Source organism: Loxodonta africana, chromosome 2 (genome assembly GCF_030014295.1).
Source record: "Loxodonta africana isolate mLoxAfr1 chromosome 2, mLoxAfr1.hap2, whole genome shotgun sequence".
NCBI lineage: Eukaryota > Metazoa > Chordata > Mammalia > Proboscidea > Elephantidae > Loxodonta > Loxodonta africana.
This window is the reverse complement of record NC_087343.1, coordinates 86,836,416-86,850,469: the sequence shown is the minus strand read 5'-3', so window position 1 is coordinate 86,850,469 and position 14,054 is coordinate 86,836,416. Positions and strand designations below refer to the sequence as shown.

The following is a 14,054-nucleotide window of genomic DNA, read 5'->3' as shown; positions in this document are numbered from 1 at the left end:
TCCACTGAAATACATATCCCAAATCAAAGGTCAAATGGGAAACACATTGTACCTGGATTGGAAACAAGGACTCTCTATCAGTAGCTGATGCTTGCTATGACCTCGGCAGCAGGAGGTCCAGTTAGAAAGAGAATAAGAAAGCATTTCATTTTCCCCTATTGTCTTAGTCAGGTGCTTCAGAGAAACAGAACCAATAAGACATATAGAGTTATTTTAAGAAACTGGCTCACACAATTGTGAGGCTGTCAAGTTCAAAATCAGTAGGCCAGGTGGCAGGCTGGAAATTCCAGTAGGACGTCTATTTACAGTATTGAGGCAATATCATTCTCCCTCAGTAAACTTTAGTTTTTGTTCTTAAGGCCTTCAAATGATAGGATGAGACCTACCCACATTATGGACTGTAATCTGCTTTACCTAAGGTCAATTTATTTAAATGTTAATCACACGGAAATACCTTCATAGCAACATCTTGACTAGTTTTTGACCAAACAACTGGGCACGACAGACTAACCAAGTCAAACCATAAAATTAACCATCACACCCATTGTATATTTCCTTCAGAGAAACAGAGCCTGAAATGTCCCCTCCTCTACTGCTTCCAATCCCATTGGTAATTCTCTTTCAAGGCAATTCTTTCTCAATAATGTAATATGCATGGCCAGAAATGGAAGGTGAAACTAAGTGGTTTACTGCATACCAGAATGTAAAGTAGCAATAGGTAACTGTGGAAACAGGATGAGCCCTCAGAATAGTAGAGTCTGGCAAAAGAAACTTTAAACTATTTCAAATCATACAGAAATGTGTTATTGTTAGGTGCCATTGAGTTGGCTCTCACTCATAGTGACCTTACATGTAACAGAACAAAATGTTGCCTAGTCCTGCACCATCCTGACAATGGTAGATATATTTGAGCCCGTTGTTGCAGCCACTGTGTCAATCCATTTCATGGAAGGTCTTCCTCTTTTTCGCTGACCCTCTACTTTACCAAACGTGCTGTCCTTCTCCAAGAACTGGGCCCTCCTGATAACATGCCCACCATCCTCACTTCTAAGGAGCATTCTAGCTATATTTCTTCCATGACGGATTTGTTCGTTCTTCTAGCAGTCCATACAGAAATACTCTCCTCTTTTATAGATACAGGATTGGAAGGTTAAACAATAGAAAAAGAAGATCCCTTCTCAGTATAGGTCTGTCTTTTATAAATTTGGCATCAACCTACCGTCCAATCTAAGACTGAGAGGAGGACTCCTTCACCACCTAAGCATAATGAGCTACACAAGTCCCTCTTCTGTCAAGATACCTAAAATCAAAACATCCGCAACCATAGGGGGCCAACAGAAAGCTCTTGCACCATATGGAGGAGAGCCATAAAGAAAGACAGAAAGTTTGGTTTTATAATAGGCTTACACTGGGTATCAGAAAATGTTCCCAATTAAAAAAGAAAAACACAAAAGAATAAAAAGGAATCTGGGATTGCCAGAGGCGAGGCCAAGATGGCTGACTAGGTAGAAGCTACCTTGGATCCCTCTTGCAACAAAGACTCAGAAAAACAAGTGAATCGATCACATACATGACAATCTATAAACCCTGACCATCAAACACAGATCTAAAGAGTTGACCTGAGTGACAGAGACTGAGAACGAACAACCACAGGGAAGCAACGAATGCTTTCGGAGCCTGGAGCCAACGTCCCTGTCAGAAAACCTTGGTGCCAGGCTTTGGACTGGGCTCAGGGGAGCTGAGCATGGCATCCTGAGACGGCACAAACACGGTCGCAGCCCTAGCCCCCAGAAGTGAACTCGGGGGAAGCCCAGCCAGTGCACGCAGGCAGCGCAGCGACGCGGCTGACAGGAGGAGAAGTCACCGGGAGGCAGCGACTGATTTTGGAGCCTGGAGTGTGGCATCCCAGCCGGGGAACCTTGGCGCTGGGCTTTGGAGTGGGAGCGGAGGAACTGACCACGGCTTCTGAGACAGCACAAGCACAGAACGCGGGCCTGACCCTCGGCAGCAATCTCGAATCAGCCAACACACACAGGCTACACACCCCTCGGGAATCTCAGATAAAACAGTCATCACCAAACAAGATAAGTAACTTTGTCTATATTCCGGGGTGCTACTCTCCTATTTATCTGATCCCACCCCTCCCAAGTGGCTTCATTTACACTGGAATTTCCTGAGCCAGACAGTGAAGCGCTCTGCGGTTTTCCTTTTTCTTCTTTTTTTTTTTTTTTTTTGGTCTTCTCCTAACCCATTCTCCTGGCCTGAGAGAAGCAGCTACAAAAAACCCAGGGACAAAAAATCCTTCCCTAATTGGACTAAAAATACAAAACCAGCTCCAGCCAAGCATATGTGATCCACAGTCTTGGGCTTTCATCCCTACAGGGAACAAGGTGGCTATTATAATGCAAAGGCAATTCTGACAGGGATCTGACTGTAATTGTTTTAGCGGATTACTGGAAAGACAAGTTTCCCAGGTCTGATATCTCTGCCTATTCAACAGAGTCCTCACTGACCCACAACGGGGAACTGAGGGCTGAAGCTCCCCCCAGACCACCTAGCCTCCTGCCTTACGAGTCTAAGAAGGGTGACACCTACCAATCTGTAGAGGCACTTGCATTGGGGGCCTAAGGTACAGCTGCAGAACCCACCCACCAAAGGGCTTTAGGAATAGAGACACACCTACCTCACTGGCACTTGGGGGAGGCCTGTCAGCATCCTGTCCCCCCAGGAGTGTGAACCCCTGCTGCTACTAGAATCTGGTGCACACAACTATCACCACTACTCCTCTAGGTGGATAGGTGACAGTCTGCACCACACACTTGATGACCCAAAATCAGATTCTACTCAAGAATAGTGAACAGAGTCTTAGGCTTATATATCTGGTAACAATCCAAACCAGCTGGTAACAGGACATAAGTGATTCAAGGGCTACAACAATCAAGACACTGCAATCTAGTAGCCCATCTACGTATATTGAAAGAAAACAAAACAAGATAACACTCAGTGAGCAAATACAAAATAAATCACTACAATATCTTACAGATGGCTCGGAGACAGCAGTCAACATCAAATGACATAAAGAAGCAGACCATGATTGCTTCTACAATTCCCCAAACTAAAGAATCAAAATCTTTCCCAAATGAAGATATAGTCCTGGAATCGCCAGATGCATAATATAAAAAACTAATTTACAGAACGCTTCAAGACATCAGGGATGACCTCAGAAATGAAATAAGGCAATCTACAAAAAAAGCCAAGGAACACACTGATAAAGCAGTGGAAGAAATCAAAAACATTATTCAAGAACATAGCAGAAAAATTAATAAGCTGCAAGAATCCACAGAGAGACAGCATTCAGAAGTCCAAAAGATTAACAGTAAAATTACAGAATTAGACAACTCAATAGGAAGTCAGAGGAGCAGACTGGAGCAATTGGAATGCAGAGTGGGGGACCTGGAGGACAAGGGAATTGACACAAATAGAGCTGAAAAAAATCAGATAAAAGAATATAAAAAAATGAAGAAATCCTAAGAATCATGTGGGACTCTATCAAGAAGAATAACGTGGGTGTGATTGGAGTCCCAGAACAGGGAGGGATAACAGAAAACACAGAGAGAATAGTTGAAGATCTGTTGGCAGAAAACTTCCCTGACATCATGAAAGATGAAAGGATATCTATTCAAGATGCTCATCGAACCCCATAAGATTGATCCAAAAAGAAAATCACCAAGACACATTATCATCAAACTTGCCAAAACCAAAGATAAAGAGAAAATTTTAAAAGCAGCCAGGGATAAAAAAAAAGGTCTCCTACAAAGGAGAATCAAGGATAAGTTCAGACTACTCAGCAGAAACCATGCAGTCAAGAAGGCAATGGGATGACATATATAGAGCACTGAAGGAGAAAAATTGCCAGTCAAGGATCATATATCCAGCAAAACTCTCTCAAATATGAAGGTGAAATTAAAACTTTTACAGATAAACACAAGCTTAGAGAATTTGCAAAAACCAAACCAAAGCTACAAGAAATACTAAAGGAAATTGTTTGGTCAGAAAACCAACAATATCAGATACCGGCACAACACAAGGTCACAGAACAGAACATCCTGATATCAACTCAAATAGGGAAATCACAAAAACAAATTAAAATTAATTTTAAAAACAAAAAAATGCTCAAAACAGGGAATCAATGAAGTCAATATGTAAAAGATCACAATAATCAAAAAGAGGGACTAAATACAGGAGGCATAGAACTGCCACATGGAGAAGGAAACAAGGTGATATAGGACAATACAAGTTAGGTTTTGACTTAGAAAAATAGGGGTAAATAATAAGGTAACCACAAAGAGGTATAACAACTCCATAACTCAAAAAACCAAGAAACACATAACAACTCAGCAAACATAAATTCAACTACTATGAAAATGAGGAACACACAATTTACCAAGAAACACGTCTCAGCACAAAAAAGTAAGTGGAAAAATGAAATTGTCAACAACACACACAAAAAGGCATCAAAGTGACAGCACTAAACACATATTTATAAGTATGCTGAATGTAAATGGACTAAATGGACCAATAAACAGACAGAGAGTCTCAGACTGGATAAAGAAACACGATCCATCTATATGCTGCCTACAAGAGACACAGCTTAGACTTAGAGACACAAACAGACCAAAACTCAAAGGATGGAAAAAAATATATCAAGCAAACAACAAGCAAAAAAAAGCAGGAGTAGCAATATTAATTTCTGACAAAACAGATTTAAAGTTAAATCCACCACAAAGGATAAAGAAGAACACTACATAATGATTAAAGGGACAATAGACCAGGAAGATACAACCATACTAAATATTTATGCACCCAATGACAGGGCTGCAAGATACATAAAACAAGCTTTAACAGAACTGAAAAGGGAGATAGTCACCTCCACAATTATAGTAGGAGACTTCAACACACCACTTTTGGAGAAGGACAGGACTTCCAGTAAGAAGCTCAATAGAGACATGGAAGACCTAATTGCTACAATCAACCAACTTGACCTCATAGATTTATACAGAACACTCCACCCAACAGCTGCAAAGTATACTTTTTTTTCTACCACACATGGAACATTCTCTAGAATAGACCACATATTAGGTCATAAAACAAACCTTTGCAGAATCCAAAACATTGAAATATTACAAAGCATCTTCTCAGACCACAAGGCTATAATAGTGGAAATAAATAACAGAAAAATTAGGGAAAAGAAATCAAATACTTGGAAACTGAACAATACCCTGCTCAAAAAAGACTGGGTTATAGAAGACATTAAGGAGGGAAAAAAGAAATTCATGGAATGCAACGAGAATGAAAACTCTTCCTATCAAAACCTCTGGGACACAGCAAAAGCAGTGCTCAGAGGTCAATTTATATCAATAAATGCACACATACATAAAGAAGAAAGAGCCAAAAGCAGAGAACTGTCCCTACAACTTGAACAAATAGAAAGCGAGCAACAAAAGAATCCATCAGGCACCAGAAGACAACAAATAATAAAAATTAGAGCTGAACTAAATGAATTAGAGAACAGAAAAACAATTGAAAGAATTAACAAAGCCAAAAGCTGGTTCTTTGAAAGAATTAACAAAATTGATAAACCATTCGCCAAACTGACTAAAGAAATACAGGAAAGGAAACAAATAACCTGAATAAGAAACGAGATGGGCCACATCACAACAGACCCACCTGAAATTAAAAGAATCATATCAGATTATTACAAAAAATTGTACTCTAACAAATTTGCAAACTAGAAAAAATGGATGAATTCCTAGAAAAACCCTACCTACCTAAACTAACACAATCAGAACAACTAAATAGACCCATAACAAAAAAAGAGATTGAAAAGGTAATCAAACAACTCCCAACAAAAAAAATGCCCTGGCCCGGACGGCTTCACTGCAGAGTTCTACCAAACTTTCAGAGAAGAGTTCACACCACCACTACTAAAGGTATTTCGAAGCATCGAAAATAATGGAATACTACCTAACTCATTCTATGAAGCCACCATATCCCTGATACCAAAACCAGGTAAAGACACCACAAAAAAAGGAAATTACAGACCTATATCCCTCATTTTTTTTTTTTTATCCCTCATGAACATAGATGCAAAAATCCTCAAGAAAATTCTAGCCAACAGAATTCAACAACATATCAAAAAAATAATCCACCATGACCAAGTGGGATTTACACCAGGTATGCAAGGCTGGTTTAACATTAGAAAAACCATTAATGTAATCCACCATATAAATAAAACAAAAGACAAAGACCACATGATCTTAACCAATTGATGCAGAAAAGGCATTTGACAAAGTCCAACACCCATTCATGATAAAAACTCTCAGCAAAATAGGAATTGAAGGAAAATTCCTCAACATAATAAAGGGCATTTATACAAAGCCAACAGCCAACATCACTCTAAATGGAGAGAACCTGAAAGCATTTCCCTTGAGAACGGGAATCAGACAAGGATGCCCTTTATCACCGCTCTTCTTCAACATTGTGCTAGAGGTCCTAGCCAGAGCAATTAGGCTGGACAAAGAAATAAAGGGCATCCGGATTGGCAAGAAGGAAGTAAAATTATCTCTATTTGCAGATGACATGATCTTATACACAGAAAACCCTAAGGAATCCTCCAGAAAACTACTGAAACTAATAGAAGAGTTTGGCAGAGTCTCAGGTTATAAGATAAACATACAAAAATCACTTGGATTCCTCTACATCAACAAAAAGAACATCGAAGAGGAAATCACCAAATCAATACCATTCACAGTAGCCCCCAAGAAGATAAAATACTTAGGAATAAATCTTACCAAAGATGTAAAAGACCTATACAAAGAAAACTACAAAGTACTACTGCAAGAAACTAAAAAGGACCTACTTAAGTGGAAAAACATACCTTGCTCATGGATAGGAAGACTTAACATAGTAAAAATGTCTATTCTACCAAAAGCCATCTATACATACAATGCACTTCCGATCCAAATTCCAATGACATTTTTTAATGGGATGGAGAAACAAATCACCAACTTCATATGGAAGGGAAAGAAGCCTCAGATAAGTAAAGCATTACTGAAAAAGAAGAAGAAAGTGGGAGGCCTCACTCTACCTGATTTTAGAACCTATTATACAGCCACAGTAGTCAAAACAGCCTGGTACTGGTACAACAACAGACACATAGACCAATGGAACAGAATTGAGAACCCAGATATAAATCCATCCACATACGAGCAGCTGATATTTGACAAAGGCCCAGTGTCAGTTAATTGGGGAAAAGATAGTCTTTGTAACAAATGGTGCTGGCATAACTGGATACCCATTTGCAAAAAAATGAAACAGGACCCATACCTCACACCATGCACAAAAACGAACTCCAACTGGATCAAAGACCCAAACATAAAGACTAAAATGATAAAGATCATGGAAGAAAAACAGGGACAACGTTAGGAGCCCTAATACAAAGCATAAACAGAATACAAAACATTACCAAAAATGATGAAGAGAAACCAGATAACTGGGAGCTCCTAAAAATCAAACACCTATGCTCATCTAAAGACTTCACCAAAAGAGTAAAAAGACCACCTACAGATTGGGAAAAATTTTTCAGCTATGACATCTCCGACCAGTGCCTGATCTCTAAAACCTATATGATTCTGTTAAAACTCAACCACAAAAAGACAAACAACCCAATCAAGAAGTGGGCAAAGGATATGAACAGCCACTTCACTAAAGAAGATTTTCAGGCAGCTAACAGATACATGAGAGAATGCTCTCGATCATTAGCCATTAGAGAAATGCAAATGAAAACTACGATGAGATTCTATCTCACTCCAACAAGGTTGGCATTAATCCAAAAAACACAAAATAATAAATGTTGGAGAGGCTGTGGAGAGATTGGAACTCTTATACACTGCTGGTGGGAATGTAAAATGGTACAACCACTTTGGAAATCTATCTGGCGTTATCTTAAACAGTTAGAAATAGAACCACCATACAACCCAGAAATCCCACTCCTCGGAATATACCCTAGAGAAATAAGAGCATTCACACAGATATATGCACACCCATGTTTACTGCAGCTCTGTTTACAATAGCAAAAAGCTGGAAGCAACCAAGGTGTCCATCAACGGATGAATGGTGAGATTAATTATGGTATATTCACACAATGGAATACTACGCATCGATAAAGAACAGTGACTAATCTGTGAAACATTTCATAACATGGAACCTGGAAGGCATTATGCTGAGTGAAATTAGTCAGAGGCCAAAGGACAAATATTGTATAAGACCACTATTATAAGATCTTGAGAAACAGTATAAACTGAGAAGAACACATACTTTTGTGGTTACGGGGGGGGAGGGGGGAGGGAGGGAGGGTGGGAGAGGGTTATTTACTGATTAGTTAGTAGATAAGAACTACTTTAGGTGAAGGGAAGGACAATACTCAATACACAGAAGGTCAGCTCAACTGGACTGGACCAAAAGCAAAGAAGTTTCCTGGATAAACTGAATGCTTCGAAGGTCAGCAGAGCAAGGGCAGGGGTTTGGGGACTATGGCTTAAGCGGACTTCTAAGTCAATCGGCAAAATAATTCTGTTATGAAAACATTCTGCATGCCACTTTGAAGTGTGGCGTCTGGGGTCTTAAATGCTAACAAGCAGCCATCTAAGATGCATCAATTGGTCTCAACCCACCTGGATCAAAGGAGAATGAAGAATACCAAGGTCACACGATAACTATGAGCCCAAGAGACAGAAAGGGCCACATGAACTAGAGACTTACATCATCCTGAGACCAGAAGAACTAGATGGTGCCCGGCCACAACCGATGACTGCCCTGACAGGGAGCACAACAGAGAACCCCTGAGGGAGCAGGAAAACAGTGGAATGCAGACTCCAAATTCTCATAAAAAGACCAAACTTAATGGTCTGACTGACACTAGAGGAATCCCGGCAGTCATGGTCCCCATACTTTCTGTTGGCCCAGGACAGGAACCATTCCCGAAGACAACTCATCAGACATGGAAGGGACTGGACAATGGGTTGGAGAGAGATGCTGATGAAGAGTGAGCTACTTGTATCAGGTGGACACTTGAGACTGTGTTGGCATCGCCTGTCTGGAGGGGAGATAGGAGGGTAGAGAGGGTTAGAAACTGGCAAAACCGTCACAAAAGGAGAGACTGGAAGGAGGGAGTGGGCTGACTCAGGGGGAGAGTAAGTGGGAGTATGGAGTAAGGTGTATATAAGCTTACATGTGACAGACTGACTTGATTTGTAAACTTTCACTTAAAGCACAATAAAAATTATTTAAAAATACATATATATATATTTTCATTACAAGACGTATACATAAAGGTCGATAGCATTTTATTCATCATAGCCAAAAACCGGAAACAATGCAAATATTCATCAATAGATGAATAGAAAAACAAATTCTGGGATATACATACAATGAAATACCCCTTAGCAATAAAAAGAGCAAAGTGCAGATAATAAAAAATGTGGAAAAAAAAAAAAAAGAACCAAGAGCCCCTGTACAGACAGGGCCTGAAAACAGTGCACTAAACTTAAAAGAAAAAAAAAAAACAGTGGCAGTGGATGGAGCAAAGTTTGTGTGGAGTGATGGAGAGGCAGATAAGACCCAATGGTTCCCAACTTCAGGGAGACCATTCCCCAAGGAGGTATTTGGAAATGAGTGGCATCAAATTAGATTGTCACAAAGAAGGAATGTAGTTTGTTATTGCTGTTTCGTGCTCAGGGATAATAAACATCCTACAATGCACAGGACAGTCCCGCACAATGAAGAACAGTCCTACCAAAATGCCAAGTCCCCTTTGAGAACCACTGGGAAGTGTGTTAGGGCTTAACAAAGTCTTGAAATGCACAATCTGCATTCATTCACTAATATTACTTCCAAGGGGCTGTCTTTCCTGAGCAAGTGGTATGTTTCCTTCTTTCCTTTGATTGTCAGGAAGCTCAGAAATTAATCTGTGGCCCATCTTTAACAACTGGACAACTCTTACAGTATGTATTTCAGTATAAGAGACCCAAACCACACCTTTCTATTCAAGCTTCATTTTTTTCATGACCCTGATTTAACTTTATTTTATATGCTATTATATATAATTTATAACCTACCTCAAATACTTTTGAAATACAGTAAGTTGTACATTTTAAAATACAAGTAACAGAAGTAAAACAGAAACTAGTTAGTAAGATAAAAACCCAGCCCATTGCAGTCGGGTCGGGTCGAGTCGATTCTAACTCACAGCCACCCTATCAGACAGAGAAGAGCTGTCTCATAGAGTTTCCAAGGAGTGTCTGGTGGATACGAACTGCCAACCTTTTGGTTAGTAGCTATAGCACTTAACCACTACACCACCAGGGTTTCCGATAGTAACATAAGAAGAAAAAAATATATTATACTGAATCCCCAGAATCATCCTAGAAATGCCGTAAGAGACTTTTAAGAAGAAATACAACATATAGTGTTGGCCCTGAACAAACAGTATGTAATCAAAGTAAGGATTCAAACTGAAAAGAAAACTAGAGAATAAGAGAAAGTAAAAATTACTGATGCTACAATGACAGTTTAAATAATTAGTATGGATCAAAATAATGATAACAATTATAATACCATGTATTAAGCCTTTACTATGTATCAAGCACTGTATTAACTTACTAAATCCTCACAGCAACCCTATGAGGTGCTTATTCTTTATCTTACAAATGAAAACATTTAGACAATGAAAGGTTAAGTAATTTGTCCAAGGTAACACAGCTGTTAAGAACTAAGGCAGTTTGGACCTAAACCCTGTAACCTAGAGGAGTTAGATTCGAGCTAATCCTTGAATTATGAGACCATATAGAAAGGTAGAGATACAACAGAAAAAGGATAGGGAGGGTGGGATAGAGACAATACACCTAGGAAAAGGTTGAAATGAGGTAGAGAGGTAAAGAGCCTAATTGAAGAGTATAAAATTCAGGAACACAGGAAAACTTTCCAGGTGGAAGCAGTTTATAGATAGCCATAAACTCAAATAGTGGGCAGAAGGAAACAGGGCTTTGAACTCATTAGAACCAGTTCAGTCACGGCTGATGAAGCGAAACCAGAATAGACTTGAATTTTTTTAATTTGGGTGATCCAGAACCATAACCAACAGTAAAAATTATTGGTTGAAGTCCTGAAACAGGAGACTTGTAAGACGCTGAGTGAGCCCTTTCAGGAGCCCGATGCACAGCACTGGATTATTGCCAGGACTGAGGAAGGCGACACACATTCAAAGTGGTGCCGTTGGCCTCCATCTTTGAGCAGGGTACTGCTGTTTCCAACTGCGCAAAATTTGACCTGCAAGAGATCTGGTTGCTCTGCCACACGTACACTGCCCATGTTTACCAAGAGGAAGATGAAGTTTCTAGCAGGGCTTCAATTGTAATTTTTCCCATTCCAGTTATGGTTATGGTTCACCCAAATTTAAAAAATTCAGGTCTGTTCTGGTGTTGTTTCCTCGGCCATGATTGAACTGGGAAGAGCCGGTTCAAAACCCTGGTAGGAAACCATTGTAAAGCTCAAAAGTGATGATTTAAAGAAAAAAAAAAAGGTCTCTCATAAAGATACTGACTCATATAAAGCTCTCATAAAGCTCAACTCATATAAAAAGTACTCTTCCTCCATTTTGTAAACTGTGAGATCAAGCACTTCAAGACTTGGGAAGGCAGGTATGTTAAAGGAACCTCAGGTTCTGCTACCCCTCCTTAACCCGGACACCTTTAGGTGGAGTTTATTCTCCACTTCCCTACTCACCAATTGGTTTATACCCAGCCTGCTTGGCCCCTGAAGACATTTGTTTTCAACCCCTGATCACCAGATAATTTCTTTATTTTTGTTATGGTTCCCTGACTATATTTCTGATTCAAAACACAGCCTCAAACACTTCAGGGTTCCAAACACATCTCTATGCTTCAAATTTTCACAATCAAATCAAGCCTAGTCTTAAAAGCAATCTACTTATATAAGCTTTGCCCTACTTGTTTTTCCTAAGAAGCTGCTTACCTATCTTAGAAACACATAATCATTAGGAACTACTATCAACATATAATTTGTCTCAAAAAGTATAGTTGATTGTCCCATCACATAGCAAAATCTCAGTTAACTTTATCTTAAATAAAAATGGGTGTTGGGGGGTGGAAGTAGGGAAGAGAAATGATCTTGTCACATTCTATATCCAAATGAATCTAGCTTAGAACTATTCCCAGTGTTTTCTCAATTAAAATACCAATAACAAGAATTTTTAACCCTGCAATTTGCAGGACTTTAATTTGAATTTCTTAATACTCAATACTTATTTTTTTGGTCAAGATTTTCATTTTTCATTTGGCCACTATTTAAGTCTCTGGAAGCAAAGAAGGATTCTACTTGGAGTTCTATGATGTATTAGAATACTCCACAAGGCCATATGCTTATGTTTCTGAAAAGCATAAACTTAAGCTTTTGCCTCTACAGGGTGAAAGACTTCATCAAGTTACAAGTTTTAAAAAGTTATAAACATGACTCATACAAATGAGCCTGTGTAAAAAATTTATTTAACTCATCAATGAGCGAGCCAGCTAATGGTGAGGAGAGTTCAAAAGCATTTCAAAAAAAGAGTATAAACACTAAGAATGCTGTTATAGATTGGTAGGTTAAATACAAAAACGGTTAATATCCTACAGGACAATAAATCCACAACCTCCTGGAGTATTTTTTTTTTCCTCTCAGTTAACAATCATTTGCATCTGGATCACACAAAAACATACAACTTCAGAGGCTGGACCCTAATCAATATTCTATCAAACTAAAATATATTTGCCTAGGTAATTACCTCATCTTTAGGTGGGCCTGTTAGACTATGCTCCATTTGGACTTTTAAAGGACATGTAACCATGTTTTTGCCTTATTTCCAACTTTTCTATAATTTTTACCATCACTAAAAACAGGTTTCTATAAATCAGTCAACTATTTCCTTATTTCTTCTCTTCACTTATGATTTCCGGTACCATGAGTAGGTACATTATAAGAAAAATCACTGGCTATAAATATCAGGTTACTTCTGACACTTAATGAATCTGAAACCCTTTATTGGAGTTAAGGCAGATTTGGACATTGGAAGGGCCCGTAAATTGATACCCTTTGTTTCAATGTTACATGGACTTTCCACGAATGTGCAGGCTTTAAATGAACGCATGGCAACAACTACCAACACCGAGGGCCTTTGGATGGTGGCCCCAGGAGTGCTGGTCACACTGGGTGCGAGCAGCGGGAACCGGGGCCGGGGTGGGAGGATGAGAGGAAACAAGGAGACCGTGCTCCCCCGCCTCACAACTCGCACCCCCAAGTTGTGGCTCTAGAGCGGCAGCGGGAACCGGGCCTGCATTTCACTGGTGGGATCCCCGCTTCTCCGCTCTTTTGTTCAGGGTTAGGCTGCTTCACGCCCGCCCACTACGCACCTTCCCTCCCTGTCCTGGCATCAGGGTGCAGACCATGCGGGAAGCAGACCCAGGAAGAGGAGGCCCGCAAAGGCTATGGAAATACTCACCCCTCTCCGCTCGGCCCCTGACCCCGCCCGCGGCCCAGACCGGCGGGGGCGGGGCGACGGGGCTGGGGGAGGGGAGCCTAGGAGAGGGACCCGCTGCTCTGTGAGGCGGTAGCCCGCCAATGACCCTGGGGACGAAAGTGGCGGTGCCCCCGAAGGCCACGAGGGCGGCAGCCGAGGAACCCACTCCGCAGCTAGGAGCTCCACCCGCCCAGGTGCCCGACCCCTCCCTAAAGCGCCGTCACAGCCTGAGACGGAGTCGGAGCATGCGTACTGCGCCTCCTACGCGCCGCCGGAACCCGCTCACGCCGGCGGCTGTCGTCTGGGCACGCGCGCTGGGCCCGGGCTGGTGCCGAGGGGCGTGACTTCCCTGTTCTTTGGCGGCGCCAAGTGCCGAGGTAGCCTTCCTTGCTCCGTGGGGGCTGTCCCCGGGAACTAAAAGGTG

At 40.7% G+C, this 14,054-nt stretch overlaps 1 protein-coding gene across 2 annotated transcripts in view; it reads right to left on the bottom strand.

Annotated features, from left to right (window-relative positions):
* Window positions 1–13,816, bottom strand: part of ATG10 (autophagy related 10) — a 429,656-nt gene extending 415,840 nt beyond the window's left edge. The window contains exon 1 of one of the 2 annotated variants that reach the window (XM_023545599.2): window positions 13,613–13,816. Coding sequence is in view for 1 of the 2 variants with exons in the window: in XM_010588252.3 (XP_010586554.3) it covers window positions 13,524–13,559 (36 nt within the window). In the remaining variant the exon portion in view is untranslated. Of the gene's footprint in view, window positions 1–13,523 lie in introns of both variants that reach the window. The other variant, XM_010588252.3, reaches the window with a different exon arrangement.
* Between the last annotated feature and the right edge of the window lie 238 nt (window positions 13,817–14,054).